This window comes from Brachionichthys hirsutus, chromosome 9 (genome assembly GCF_040956055.1).
Source record: "Brachionichthys hirsutus isolate HB-005 chromosome 9, CSIRO-AGI_Bhir_v1, whole genome shotgun sequence".
Classification (NCBI taxonomy): domain Eukaryota; kingdom Metazoa; phylum Chordata; class Actinopteri; order Lophiiformes; family Brachionichthyidae; genus Brachionichthys; species Brachionichthys hirsutus.
In genome coordinates this window covers 14,443,864-14,459,309 of record NC_090905.1, presented here as the reverse complement: position 1 = coordinate 14,459,309, position 15,446 = coordinate 14,443,864, and the positions used below count along the sequence as shown (strand labels likewise).

Sequence of the window (15,446 nt, the reverse complement as noted above, 5' to 3'; positions counted from 1 at the left end):
GGCCACATTTCCAAAACAAGCGTCTGACTCACACACGGAGAAAAGAGCTCGGGTGAGTCACCGGCTGAGCGCGCCGTGCAAGCAGCGACTGAGAAACCCCCGAGCGAAGCGAACGCCATCCAGCCTGGAGAACGGCGAGAGCCGGTTTGAGCTGTCGTTCCACCGGCTGCTGTTGTTCCAGCTGGACCCCCCCCCCCCCCCCCGGCGTCAACAGAATGTACAGATGTGTGTGTGTGTGTGGAAGACGCCGACACAATGCGTGTCGTCTGACTTCCTCATCAGGTGTGACGCTTCTCCGCAGGTCAGATGAGTTCCTGTTTCCCTTCAGCGCCCCCTCCCCCGCCCCCAGATGACACTTAGCTCGTTTCCCACGCAGGTGAACGAACCGCCAGCAGCTTGTTGAACGGCGCCGAGACGTGAAGCTGCTGGCGGAAGACAGGCGACCATATTCTGTAGCTACGATGCTACGCTAACCAAGAGACCAACCAGGAGGACGACGCGAACCTGAGCGCCAGAAGCCCTCAAAGACGCGGCAGGTTGACGGTTTCACATTCACATTCAAGCAACAAACAAATATGACACGTGATTAGCATGCTAATTGAAGGCTAACGAGGAACAGCTCCTGGAGGGGGGTCCCCAAAATCACAGAGCATACGGAACGCCAGGATCCTTCTAACTGTTCACTGGGGGGGGGGGCTCTAGCTATTGAGGGGGAGGACGGCTGTGTTCAGGGACGTGGCTTTCTGATGGTGGCTGCCGGGTGGAGCGGTTTCCGTCGAGTCGGGATAAATGGCGACTCGGCATGCTCCGCCCTGTGTTTGATGAAAACACACAGGCTGATCGAGCGTCCCCGTGGGCGTGAGAACGAGGACTCGCTGGATGGCGGCGTCGGCGGCATCGTTACTCACACCGCCGACAGGATGTCTGACGCATCACGGCAGCGCTAACAAGGTCAAGGAGGGACTCTTGTGTTGACTCAAACTGAACACGCCGTAACGGTGAGAAGCGGCGGCCAGCTAACGCGTGCTAGGGGAACATCTCCCCGTCCCAGCAGGGGGCAGCAGAGGGCTTCGACAAAAGGACGTCTCCTCGCGATAATGCGGGGCTTTCGTAACGCCGGTGATGCTAACGGTGCAGAATGCTACAGAAACCCGAGCCTCAGAGGCTAATGGATGCGTCTAAAAACCTTCCTTTAGCTCGACCAAAGAGACTTTATCTGGCGGAACAAAGCGAGCGCGGCCGGAGGACGAAGCTCCTGCTCGATGACGCCGTTTGGCCCGTCTTCGCTGGACTCATATGGTTGCACTTTATGCCTTATAATGTTACGTTAAAGTAAATAAACCAAGTGCTCGCACGTGATTTGCATGTAATTTCAGATTCCACATGTTGCTGGGCTGCAAAATGCATGTGAGGAGCAAAGAGGAGGCATGACATGACAATCAAGATGATATTTAAGTGTGTGAGGGGGGGGGAAGCCCCGGAAACCCCCGTTACCCTGAGTGTTTATGTTCCAGCTGCACGATGTGAAGCAGCCGCCCACTTTCGTCTTTGTATGGCTGTCTTTGTGCTAGCGAGTGTGTAGCCCGTGTGTAGCCCGTGTGTAGCCCGTGTGTAGCCCGTGTGTAGCCCGTGTGTAGCCCGTGTGTAGCCCGTGTGTAACCCGTGTGTAGCCCGTGTGTAGCCCGTGTGTAGCACGTGTGTAGCCCGTGTGTAGCCCGTGTGTAGCACGTGTGTAGCCCGTGTGTAGCCCGTGTGTAGCCCGTGTGTAGCACGTGTGTAGCCCGTGCGTAGCCCGTGCGTAGCACGTGCGTAGCCCGTGTGTAGCACGTGTGTAGCACGTGTGTAGCCCGTGTGTAGCACGTGTGTAGCACGTGTGTAGCCCGTGTGTAGCACGTGTGTAGCCCGTGTGTAGCACGTGTGTAGCACGTGTGTAGCACGTGTGTAGCACGTGTGTAGCCCGTGTGTAGCACGTGTGTAGCCCGTGCGTAGCACGTGTGTAGCCCGTGTGTAGCACGTGTGTAGCACGTGTGTAGCACGTGTGTAGCCCGTGTGTAGCACGTGTGTAGCACGTGTGTAGCCCGTGTGTAGCACGTGTGTAGCACGTGTGTAGCCCGTGTGTAGCACGTGTGTAGCCCGTGTGTAGCACGTGTGTAGCACGTGTGTAGCCCGTGTGTAGCACGTGTGTAGCACGTGTGTAGCCCGTGTGTAGCACGTGTGTAGCCCGTGTGTAGCACGTGTGTAGCACGTGTGTAGCACGTGTGTAGCCCGTGTGTAGCACGTGTGTAGCACGTGTGTAGCCCGTGTGTAGCACGTGTGTAGCCCGTGTGTAGCACGTGTGTAGCACGTGTGTTGCATGTGTGTGTCCGAATGCAGCGGCAGGAATGTCTGTTCCGAGCGGTTTCACGTTTTCCTGTCGGCTGATTTAACAGAGGAGCGGCTTCATTGGGGCTAATTGTCCGCGCCCGTCTGTGTGCGAGCGAGAGCGCGTCTGTACGAGTCCGTGTGCAGCAGCACGTCGAGCTCTGAAACCCAAACCCAACGCTGCCTTGCTTTCATCTCATTCATACATTCATGAACAAATAAACAGTCAGGCAGCGAGGGGGCGGTGGGGGCGGTGGGGGGGGAGGCCAGCTGGCTTCCTCCAGACTCTCCACAAGTTGTTGCTGCTTCATGAAGGAGCGACGCATCGGACTCGCGGCTAGCCCAGAGTCGTTAGCGGCGAGCTGGCTGAAGAACGGGATTCTACAAAGAGCCCGGACATGCGGCGCCACGCGAGATCAAGAAGACGGAGGTCATGACTCATCTCGGGGGGGGGGGGGTGAGCCCCCTTTAATGCCTGTTTCTCACCTCTCTGGCCGCTGATGAACTCCTCTCTGCAGTTCTGCATCAGCTGCAGGATCCACTTGTGCTGCGCGTAGATGCACAGCCATGCCGGGTCGCCCGGCGCGTGCAGGTCGGACAGGTACCTGTAAACACACAAACGACAACAAACAACAACAACAAACATCAACAGGGTTTAACAGCAGCACATCGGGAGAGACGGACAGAAGGAACGGACAAGAAGGAAAGGAAGGCATGGGAACAGGAGGAAGAGAGCGAGAGCGGTGACAGGGAGGAGCATCAAAGAAAGGAAAGGAGTGTGATGAAGGAGGAGCGGTAGGACGCCAGCGTCCCACGAGGACAAGCAGGAAGTCAGACGGGCATCGCAGGACCGGGAGGCAAACAGACCTGATGTATCGCTTCTGATCGTGAAGCGTCGACGGCGTCTGCAGCAGCTTGTCCAATAGGAGGCTCCGCAGAGCGCCGATCCTCGTCTCAACCTCGGCATAAACTGGAGCGGGAGAATAGGAACGCCGATGATTCTACGTCAAGAGAGGAACCGAAACACGGAGACCGTCGACTGAGATTAATCTGTGACTCAAAACGTCAAAATGAAATGTACCTTTTTTGAAAACGGGAACCTCGGTCTGGCCAAAGAGGGATTTGGCTTTTTCGTAGTCATTGATCACCACATCATAATCGCCCTGATGGAGAGAATGCGTTAGAGGCGGGGACACGTCAACGTAAAACAGTCCTAATCGATGTCCTGCAGGAAGTGGTTTGTTGAATGTCTGGGTGAATACTCGATTGTAATTGGATGCAGGGTGTCCAGTAGTTCCTGACAGAAGACCCCCCTACAGTAATCCACCATTCTAACTCAATGGGGAGTCCTGCAGTGCCTCGTCTCCGCCACAGGATGGCGACTGTAACACACACTGCAGGCAGCCGAACGGGTAAATCAAACATGTGCTGGAGCTGGTGTTTGTGTACCTTTTGGATATTGCGTTCGATATTGAGCGGCAGGTTGAAGAGAAACTTGAAGCGCTGCAGGACGTTGAGCGCGTTGCGAGTGGAGTCGGCTTTGTCTTTCTTCCTCCCCAGGACCTCCTGGAACAGAGTATCCGCGGTATCGCTCGCTCCTGCAAGGGGGAGGGGGGAACGAGAAGCTGGGATACTACAAAAATAAATGTTCATACCACATTTTTCCTTTTCCTGACACAGCGGAGAAGGAGCTGCTAAGTCGAGAGTGGCGGCGGCGGCCTGTTGGACGGCTTACGGGGGGGGGGGGGGCTCTGCGAGGCCTTCTGGCTTCATGGGTGGCCTCGTGTGATCAGATCACCCCCACCAAAACAAAAGCTCTTCAGGACAAACAGCATGGCGCTAAAACGAGAATATTTCACGTTTCGCCTGCAACTCAGATGTCGCCAGAGGAGCTTTGCTGCTTTCTGATTGGCTGAAGCATGTTGTGTGTGAGTGGCATGGCTCTTTTATTGGGGGGGGGGGGAGCTAAGTCCGGCTGGGAGCTTTATTTACTCTAGATTTGGGGGAAAGACCTGCTTATTGACCCTCCATTAGGAGTCACAGTATCATGTCGGAGATCAGAGGGCGGGAACACGGGATCTGTGTGGGGGGGCCAATCGGTGCGCCATGACTGGTGGACGCCGAAGACCGTCCCGTCAAACACGTCGAATTCAACACAAGGACAAACCGTGAAAAACAGGAATTCAAAATAATGCTAACAGAGAGAAAAAGGATTCTGAGTGCACGGAAAAACTACAAAAGAAGGAGATCGGTTTGGAGTAAACACGCCAGCGGAAGCTGAGCATTCTGGGTAAAGAGCAGGAATGTGGAGGGAGAGCATTCTCTGCTGCAGGATGAAATGAAAGCTTCCTTTGCTACCAACAGATTTTTATATTTATGCAATGGATGCTTTAGTCAAACTGGATCCAGACCAGTTTGGAACACGACGTCGGCGTCTTCCACAGGATACAGATTGAGGAGTTGCCTACGGTTGAGGATGCTCTCCAGCCGCTGCGTCATGGATCCCTCCACCCTCTCCGTGCCGTCAGACTCCTGCCTCTGGTGGATGGCTGAGAAAACAAAGGCTCCACGTCATCGACGGAATCAGAGAGACGACAGACGTGAACAAAAAACCTCGTCAAAAACCTCGCCATTTTCAGGAACCCGGAGGTAAAACAACAAACAGCCCTGCCCCAGGGGTAGATGGGCGTTAACCTCCCCGGGCCCCACCCACGGGTGCTGCGACTGAACCCACGTTCCCACGCCAGCGTTGACCGGGCAGGATCCAGTCGCCTCAGCAAAGCCGTCAGCGGCGCCGCCCTTTACGGTCTCGGGACATTTGGAGCACTTTGACCTGGAGGTAAGGAGTGGGAGGAGCCTTATCCATCGCTTGTGGAGTGGCTGCCCCAGTGGATAAATAAATAAATGGCGTGGGCAGCCGGCCGCCGAGAGAAGAAATTCAAATCTGCAACAAGCAGCCACGCCTTCAGACGGAGGTCCTCCTGAAGTCCCCGTTCAAACACGCCGCGGCCCGACCCCGGACGGTGACCCGTCAGGGAGACGTGGGAGTGTGTGGGGGACAGCCGGGGTGGAACACACACACTGCAGGTCTGCTTCACGTCTCCCTCTGCCCCCCCCCCCCCCCCCCGCTGCCAGCTGCGTCTCTTCTTCATCTGTCACACACTGGAGCGCCGGTGACGCAGCAGCTAACCTAAACACCAGGTCAGAGCCCGGATAGCGCACGCAGCCGGGACCCGAGGAAGAGCCGCAGCTTCCTGGAACCGCCCGGCAGACAGAAGAATAAAAACACGCCGTCCCTGGATTCTAAAGATGGCGATGTTTTGACTCCCGCTGGGGCTGGCGGCTCGGGGAGCGGCCTCGGGAAGCTGGCTGTTTGGGAACACGGTAGCCGCTCCGCTTCCTGCGTCGCTGGGAGACTTCCTGTCCCTCACAGGACTGTCGAGCCAGTCAATCAACCAGAACGACTTGGCCTCCGTCTCCATTTGTCCCTGAGGCCCCCCCCCCCTCCAGCTCTTTCACCAGGCTGTGGCGGTTCACATGGAGAGTTTACAGGACCACCGATGTCCTCACCGCAAAGAACTCCCGTCTGCAAATAAGCGAAGTCCAAAACGGGGGAAAGTGTCTTGATGAGGAACGACCCAACGAATAATTGTTTGATTCGCTCAGACAGCTGCGCTAACCGGGCCCTGCAGAACCCTGGGCTCGGCCGCCCCCTCCTCTTGAGCTCCTCTCGGGGCGACCGCCTCGCTGCTCCGTCCAGGCCTGGAGATTGAGCCGCGCCCCGTCATACGGGAGCATCATGCTGTCTCCTGTCTCCGCCCTGCAGCAGGCTCGCTCTGTGCGGACCCGAGAAAGGCTGTTTATTGTTCCCACTGGTCTTACTGGTCCCTTATCAGCTCCATCAGTCCCAATACTCTGGCCTGCATTGTGCTGGTCCGCTGCGTTTATTTAAATCTAGGAGACGACAATGAAAACATCAACCCCTCTGCAAACCACGGAGCAAACACACGGAAAGCAATAATAATAATTACGGGGGCCAAAAAAGGCTCCTTATAAATAAAAAGGCTCCTTATAAATAGCACGGGGGAGGAGGGGGTAAACGGACAAAAGTACGGACCACAGAGCAAACGACTGACCTGAAGTACCTGGCAGAGCGGCAGCAGGCAGTCGCCGCTAACGTTAACGTGTGTGTGTGTGTGTGTGTGTGTGTGTGTGTGTGTGCGTGCGTGTCAGGTGTGAGAGGAGCTCGTTTTGACGACGGTGTTGCGTTTGGCTAGCGTAGCGGAGAACGGAGGGTTTTCACACGGCGACCAAATGAGCCTCTTTAATCAACCGCTGCAAAACCGCATGTTTGGAAGGAAAGAAGACTTCCAGAAGTCCAGAGTGCTTTCACGAGCACGGGTGGAGATACGTGGGGCAGTTACAGCCCCCCCCCCTCACCTGCCAGGGCGTCCTGGGCCTCGAAGAAGGTGCTGAGCTCCTTTCACGTAGGCCAGACTCCCTCGTTCTTCTTGGAAGCCTGCTTCTTCAGATTACTGGCTGCAAGCTTCAGCTGGTCGAAGCTGCGGGGAGAAAAGCACAATGGGGGTCCACATTCATTCCCGTCGCTATCGCCCCCCCCCCAGGAGGCCATCTTTAGTATGCTTTCTGTCATTTTGATGCAGGTTCAAATAAAAAACATCACACATATCGGACCTACATTGTCTTAGAATCAGAAAAGCAAAAGTCAAAGTCAATCAGAGTATTTTTAACTCATTTTGAATCCTGTTGTATGCAGACGGGGAAAACCTCACTCAGAACTCTCTCACACACACACACACACACACACACACACACACGCAGGCTGGTGTGTGTGTGTGTGTGAGTGAGTGAGGTTTCCTCTGCAGGAAGAAGCAGTCACCCTGCGAGGTCCAAAACGGGGGCCTCCCGCTCACGCTGGATCCTGGGCTCCGGGTTACTGGGAGGCTAAGCGGGGGAAAGGAAGCCCGGATAGTCCAAAATAGCTCTCGAGCTCAGGGCTTCTGTGTATACGTGATTCACTCATTTAAAGCCTTTCTTCATCTGAATTACATAAAAGCAGTAGCTGGTTCCCCTTACGGATGTATTAAATCGGGCTGAACCTCATCATTAGTTGAATTGTTAAACTTTTCAATGCGTCAGTTATCACACTGAAGAGTTTATTTTATTCCTCCATTAATATTAAATGAATTTACTCACAGTCATTGCCCTGTTAATCATTTTTATCATAAAATCCATAGCTTAAAATCAGTTATTTCGTGACACACAGTTCATGAAACCACAGATAAATGTATTTAGGATCAGCGCGGGCGAAGCCGAATGACGGATGGGACGGTTTATATCTAATAGCTGATGACAGCTGGGCCTACCTGGAGCCCGAGTGGTTTTCTATCAGGTACCAGGTGGCAGAGAAGTTCTCACTGGTGAAGTCCCCACTCATTCCTGGAAACGTCAGCTCCACGTCCTTCTGTGGGATTTTACCTCTGCGGAAATACAAAGACGGAAAATGGGATAAAGCGGGATGAAGAAGTGTGCAGAAACACAGACGCCCCCAGCAGGGGGCAGTGTGCTGCCAAGCAGAGGCCGGGATGGGAGAGCCCGGCGTGGGAAGTGCAGAGTGTGAGGCCCGGGCGCCTCTGGAGGACCCAGAGCTCATTAGGGAAGCTTGATCTCTGCTAATGACCCGAGGCCGACACGAACCAAGCCCCGCCCCCAACGCACGGACGCTGCAGCATGTCTGGGAAAGCAACTGAAGAGCCTCCATTCTTCTGATGCGATATTGTTCAGGGTTCTCTCCTTCAAAAATAACAAAGGTAATCTGATTACGTGAAGGAGGTAAGGAGGGGGCGACCGTGACCTCACAAACACGAGCCGAGAGAAAACCTGCAGACGGGCTTCTGGGAAAACGTCCACCTGTGAGGAGCCGAGGCCGGCGGACGGCGGAGCCAAGACACCACCGCGACATTAGCGCTCGCCCCCCCCGGCCGCTCCAAGCCAAACAAACGAGGAGTTAAAAACGCCAGAACCGTAGAGCAGGACCCGCGAAGCAGCGCGTGGGAGGCGGCGCCACGCTGCTGGCGCCGAGGCCGTACACAAACGCGTGTGGCTCGCCGCTTTAGCTCAAAGCCCCTCCCCGTGCCGGTGAGCAGCCGTTAGAGGCCGTTCAGCCGTTGCTGTGGCGGCGTAATATGTCAAACGCCGGCGTATGGGGAGCGCTTGTTTCCGTTCAGGGACGTAAGCCATGACTCAACCGGAGCGTGCGCGTTCACTCGGGTGGTCCCGGGTCGTACTTGTCCAAGTCGATGCCCAGAGGATTGCTGGGCCTCAGGGAGAGGGGGGAGATGCCTTTGTTCCGGTCGGTCCTCATGTCGTAGTAGTTCATCTCGTCACCCACACCGCAGACTGGTCCAGGATACCTGCGGGACCGGGCGGGGCAGGAGAGGCGGGTTAAACCCCGGCAGCAGGCCGACAGACGCTAAACAGCAGGTCACGCTTTAGAAAGACACTGAAATATCCCGACGCCCATTTTAATCTGAAAGGAGGTCATCTTTGTTTGAAGCCTTTCCCTGCGCTGCCGCTTCGCCCGTCCTGGTTTATAAACGGCTGCTTTTGTTTCCAGGTCACGGCCTCGATGTCTTTTATCAGCCCACGATCAGCAGCTGCTTCCGATCACGGATCAATCGTTCCTGCTTTCTACACCGTGTGAGGATTTGAGGTCATCGCTTTGACCTCCTGGACCTCGCCGCTTTAATAATTCTCCGCGCTTCACTCATTGATCGGATGGATCCTCACCGATCCTCTCCGGCCGGAGCAGCTTGAACGACACCGTGGACGTGCCGAGGCCTCCGGATGTGGTGGTGACGATGATCTCTCCCCTGTCGTCTTTGGCCGGACCCACCCGGCACACCATCTTGCTGGCTGACATCCACTCGGCTGTCAGCAGGCAGTTGTGGCCGCAGATGGACAGACCTGAGGGGGGGGGGGGGGGGAGGTGTTAAAAGGGCGAGACACACAGCGGGCAGCGCAAAAAAACAGAATCCGACACCGACACACACAAGAGCACAATCCGCAAGCAGCGGCGCGCGCCCTCGTCGTCCGTCAGCAAGGCGTAGTCAAACTGCCAACTGGGGGTCAAAGTTCAAGTTGGGGTCACGGCAGGCGTGGGTGGCCGTGCCCTCCCTGCCTCTCACTCAGCTCCTTTAAGCTAACATGTTCACTTCAGCGCTAAGTGGGCCATTACCGGCACGACGGGCCGGCGGCCCCCGCATCTGCCGTCGTCCTTTAAGCCCTCTTCAAACCTGTTTAGCCGTGAGAAGACAGACGGGGGGGGGGGGGGGGGGGGGGCTCAGAAAGCTTCATGTGCGTATAATCAAGCATCAGTAGCCGATCACCAAACAGCCCATAAAAGCGTGAATAATGAGCATTAGCGCCGTTTCTCCGCCGCACACGTTTGTGCATTCTAAGTGTGTAATTACGGGCCGCGAGGAAATAGACCCGCATCACGGGCCAGAGAACGGCATGCCAAGCGTCCTCCGGACCGGACCCCCCCCACTTGTTTCATCACCGTACAGCCTCTCAATAGTTAGAGCCTTTTATTGATTACATTTCTAACTAACACATTTATCATCCAATTCGATCATAGTTTGTTTTAATTTAGAGTTAAATGTAAATATTTTCTACTTTCTTTGATCCTTGAAGAAAATTAATAATTTTTGGGGGTTTTGGGTTCTGAAAGGAATTGATTGAATAATTTGCAGAATTAACACTATTTATTTTCCCCCAAACATTTTCTTATTCCAGCTTCAATGTGAGTAAAAAGGTTATTTTACTAGAAATTAAAGGGTCATTGAGTTTTGAACAAAAGACACAATTTAGGACGCTATTCTGAACTAAAGGAAACAAAAAGGTTTTGATTGTTTTATAAAATGTTAAACAATTCATAAAAAAAGAAATGTTTATTTGCAACAATTTCATTAATTTCACATTTACAGCTAAATCACAATTTCTGTTACAAATTACAAGTAATGAAATGTTTCATTTAACTAAGCCTTCTTTTAATACAACACTTTTATAAAGATGTCAAATATCTATTTTATTATTTCAGGTATGTAGGTAAAATTGTACTTTTCTCTTTCAATAGTTTTTAATAATTGAATTGACTTTCAGTGTTTTTTTTATGAAATAAATTGTCCTGAAAGTAAAACGTGAATGTTGATAAAGGAAGAGGCTTAACTTCCACTTAGGAATCATTGAAATGAACAAACCGCAGCCTGTTTGGTGATCGGTTCATAAATCACTTTATGCTGAATACTCTTAAAACATTTGTTTAATTTTTTTTTCTTTTTTCTCCACAATAGCGGCATCAACCAAAAATAATTTAAGGATAAAACAAACTGATTTATACTGACACCAGAGTATAAATGTATGTTTGATGAAACAAAAACGTTTCCACGGCCTGTAAATTTATCCTGATTTCATTTTTAATGTGAAAGGATGAATGTGGAAGTCTCCCTTCCTTCCACACACGCACACACAAACACACACACGCACACGCACGCACACACACACACTACGTGCGGTTCTAGATGTATTACCGACGAGGTCGGGGGGGCCCGTGCCCAGGTTTTCTCCACGGATGGTGACTTTGGTCCACGCCGCGCCCTCCTTGGGCGAGATGCCCGTGACGAGGGGAGGCTGACGGGCACGAGACATGATGACCAGGGGGGGGGGGGGGGGGGCGGGCGGAGCGGTCAGCGCCTGGATGAGGGGGAAGGAAAATCCTGCTTCAGTTAAGGCGTAATGACAATAAAGCGATCAGCGATAGTTCATTAATAATCAGAACATCTGTACCAAAACCAAAATCAATCAGGAAGTAGCCTCCAGATGTCGGCCGGGACGTCCCCCCCCCTCACACAATAACTAGCACGCTGCATTATTGGTCTCCCAGATAACAGGACAAAAACAGAAGGGAGGGAAGGAAGAATGTAAACCTCACAGCGAAGGATAAATAAACCTGCCCCCCCCCCCCCCCCCCCCCAACACCGCACAGAGGACGGTACCAAGGAGAGAGCGCCCATGCAGATCGGATAGGAAGAGAGGGAATCGTTCCAGATGCATTTCAGCAGCACAGATGTTTGCGTATAGATGAGCCCCAGGTCTCAGAGAGCCCGACCAATCGGGACTCGGCTTCAGAGCGAGCCCGACCAATCGGGACTCGGCTTCAGAGCGGCTTCGGATCCGCAGCCAAAACGCGTTCTCCACAAACAATGCAGAGTTCACACGGACCGGACCTGCAGCGAGAGGGCGGAACAGACAGGGAGGGAGGGAGGGGGGCAACGGGGTGCCAATACACGGGTATAAACGTATGTTTACGGCCGACCCCCCCCCCCCGCGTCCTCCCGTCGAGGGGGGGGGGGCCCGAAGGAGATAAGAGGCTGACAGGCCGACTGACGAGCTCGGGATATCGCTCATCAATCCCAGATGTTTAGAGTGGGAGCGGCGAGGATCGGGATCTTTATTTTGTACACTTCAGATCCTGCCTCCAGGGCTGTTTCAAGCCAATCCCACCCCCATCACTTTGGAAATGCACGTGCACACACACACACACACACACACACACACACACGCTGGGTAGAATGACAGCTCGGCTCGGTTGCGTGCGAGGGGCCCGAGCCGGTGTTGTGTGGTCTGTGTGTGCGTGTGTGTGTGTGTGTGCGTGTGCATGTGCGTGTGTGTGTGTGTGCGTGTGTGTGGTCTGGGTGTGTGGTCTCTGGCGCGGGCCTGGGGAGAGCCTGCTGACGGCTGGGATGAGAGAAGAGCCGCTGTGTTTACTTTACTCTGGGGGCTGCATGGACACGGGAACACTGCCCAGACCCCTCTCTGCAACACCAGCGTGCACGCACACACACACACACACACACACACACCATCACAAATACTCTGTAAACTCATGCGCATTAAATAAATGAAGTTTTCCTTAAAGCAGCGTGACGAGGAAAACAAAAGAAGTTTCTGAAGCTCCGACTGGAAAACCCGGGAGGCAGGAGGGAGGAAGGTCTTCGGGGTCATCAGTGGATCCCTAAAAGATCCTAGATCCAGCCCCGAGGAGGCTAAATTTAATCGATGACAACACACAACCAGAGCTAGCCCCGTTTTAACGCTCCATTCTCCTCCAATCAGGACGCTGCTGGCCTCCAGCGCCAACGCCGACCTCTCGCTCTGCTAACAAGCCGCTTTCCCTTGGAGGCTGATTACCAACCAGCAGGGCTGCCTCTCATCCGTGTGGTAGCCACGGGGGCTGGAGGCTCGGGGGGGCCCTGAATCGTGCCGAGAACGCAAAGGAAAGGCGTTTCATCAAACCGCTGAAGCATCCGGTTCACTTCCCAACGCTGCAGCAGAACCCGAAAGTCTGCGCTGGATTCTGACGACTGGAGCGGATCCTTGTTTCATTGAAGGCCCGTGACGTGATGAAGTTGGACTTTCAGATTAGGACACTGGATGTCCGTCGACTGGAGCGTCTCAGAATGCTGGTTTATGCACTATTTATATAAACGCCTGACAAGTTAATAAAGAATATAAATCTGATCATCCCAACGTGGACTCTTTTTTTTAATAAAACAAAGGGAAATATCTCAATTTATCATTCCATAAATTGTCCTTTGGTTCCTAAATAACAAATAACATAAAACACTTAGTATAAAACAATATCATTTACAATGATTGCATTCATTATATTAAAAAGTCTACTTAATTTGCATTACATCATAAATTAGTCACAAAAATAATCTCAGCGTCAATATATCACTGCATTTAAATATGTCATCATCCAGAATTTACGGTAAATACTTTATTTGAAACAAGACAAAATACTGTTATTTATTTATGTAATTTAGGGTAAATGATAAATTGAGAAATGACGGGCACCTTACATGTAAATCTTCTTACACCACAGATAAATAAGTATAAACTTCATCTGGATAATCTTAATTTACGGATGCCATTCCTGCAAAATTAGAAACAAAATTAAAAAATACTAATAATTGGAAGAAAGCGGCATTATAAAAAAATAATTTCTGAGCTATATTTTCAAGTGTTTCTCCACCTCTATAAAGTTTTACGGAATTCAACATGACCGGTATTATGGAGGCAACACGCAGACTGATCAGAAACAATCTGACGATCAGAGACTTCGATCACACGGCGAGCCCGACAAGCGTCGACCTTTGACCTCAGCAGCAGCACCGCAGGAGGAGGAGCTATCTGGATCGACACGCACGCCGCCACATGAATGAGGCGTTCATTCCTCGGGTCGTGCGGCTCGGAGCTCAAAGGTGACTCGCATATGGCAGTGATTGGCAAGTGTGTGTAGGAGGGACCGTAATGGCTTTAGGGGGGCACAAAGGGACCCATTTAGACAGTTCATCACCCTCACGCCCCCCCCCCCCCCCCACCCCACACTAACAGCACTTCACTCTGAGCTCCCCAACATTACACAAACATCAGACTCCATCAGACTCCCCTGAATGCACAGAGCGGGCCAAACATCGCCCGGCCCGAGATGCCTGGACCGATCACACAGAATGGGCGACGCCCCGAACAATCGGCCACAGTGTTCGCTCACAGGGGGGGCCAACGCACGGGGCAGCGCGGTGACTCAACCGGGTTGAGTTTCAAACAAGCGGATCTTCCGGACGGGCACAGATGCTGCAGTGAGGCGGCTCCGCCGGCGTTCACAGAGGAGGACGAAGCGATCGGACGAGCGCCTCCGGCTCGCCACCCCACCATCGCCACGTCTGCCTGCAGGCTTTGCTATCTTTAGGGCTTGCTGCTTGTTTGTTTGTCAGTCTCAAGTGCTTTTCAGAGAAAGGTCTAAAAGTGAAGTCCTCAATTTCCCATCTCAAAATCCTGGAGCAATAAACAGAAGTGTGGAGGACGGGCCTGCAAATGTGGAGATGTGTTTTTAGAGGATCAACGGGCTGGAGACGGATGGCTCTGCCCAAAGACGCGGCGAAACAGGGAGATTTGAACCTAGCTGCCTAGCAACAGGACATCACCGGCGTGAGAAGCCCACAGCCAAATAAATAGATCAACCAATCCACTGATTCATTCTGCAACCAATTCTACAAGTTTGCTCTATAAAGGTTCATGATAAAGAAAACTCATTTGTAATGCTAAATCCACTCACTGCTTCTAAATGCTATCAAATGTACTGAATTACTAAAATTAGTCATTTCACAGGAATAAGAAAAAGTTTTTTTTTAAGTAATACTAGCAGAAACGAAGCTTAAATTTACAATGTAAAAGTAAAGAAGCAAGTTCTCCAACTGGAAACTGGTCTGTTTTTACAAATATCCTAAAGGCATAATCAATTAACCAAATTGTTGTTTATTGCTCTGGAAATTGACCAATCAAATAATCAACTAAGGCTGAAACAATTATTCCGTCTCTCAAACTCTTGCAAGAAGCTAAGATTAAGACGAGATAGAAGCTCTTCGGTTCCGTCTGCCCGGCCTGACTGGGTCACAGAATTCACAGTGTGAAAACCAGTGGTTCAGCAGGAAGCAGGCTACCAGGGGGGGGGCGAACACAGAGCTGACAGAGCCTGAGCTCTGTAGTTCGATTCCCCACGCAGTCCACGGAGGAGCGGCACAGAGGGAAAGCCTCGAAAAAACACAACCCACATTCCACCAAAACAAACAAGCAGGGCCACCCAAATGTTTCAATTAGAGCCCCAAGAGGGGGGGGCAGGAAACGGATCAGTGTAGCCTTGCCCCCGCATTCCCCAGCCAAGCAGTGCTGACTCCAGGGAAGATATACACAGGAGTGAGTCGGCTCTCGCCGAAAGGCCGACGACACGAATGATGGAGCTGCTCCGTCCGATTCCGGCGACCCGGACAATACTCAACAAAAGTACACACGAGTAGGATTATAGAGGCTTCGGCTCCGTTCCGTACGAAAACACCGCATTTAATGAAGCCCCCAAAGAAAAACCTTTAAAATATTATATTTACAGAAATATCAAATTGAAACCTTTAGATTGTCTCAACATTTGTGGCTCCAGCTGATGA

General features: G+C 52.4%; 2 protein-coding genes across 2 annotated transcripts in view; one reads left to right on the top strand and one right to left on the bottom strand.

The window, feature by feature from the left end:
• The window catches only part of LOC137899570 (solute carrier family 22 member 23-like), a 1,340-nt gene extending 987 nt beyond the window's left edge, over window positions 1-353 (top strand). The window contains exon 4 of the mRNA XM_068743607.1: window positions 283-353. Coding sequence (XP_068599708.1) covers window positions 283-353 — 71 coding nt within the window. The remainder of the gene's footprint in view (window positions 1-282) is intronic.
• A 2,345-nt stretch (window positions 354-2,698) lies between these two features.
• exoc2 (exocyst complex component 2) lies at window positions 2,699-11,091 on the bottom strand. The gene is given in 12 exon segments (XM_068743604.1): window positions 2,699-2,742; window positions 2,848-2,966; window positions 3,229-3,331; window positions 3,443-3,524; window positions 3,811-3,959; window positions 4,830-4,910; window positions 6,802-6,923; window positions 7,749-7,862; window positions 8,670-8,769; window positions 8,772-8,795; window positions 9,172-9,348; window positions 10,974-11,091. Coding segments are annotated over 12 exon segments (1,233 nt in total).
• Between the last annotated feature and the right edge of the window lie 4,355 nt (window positions 11,092-15,446).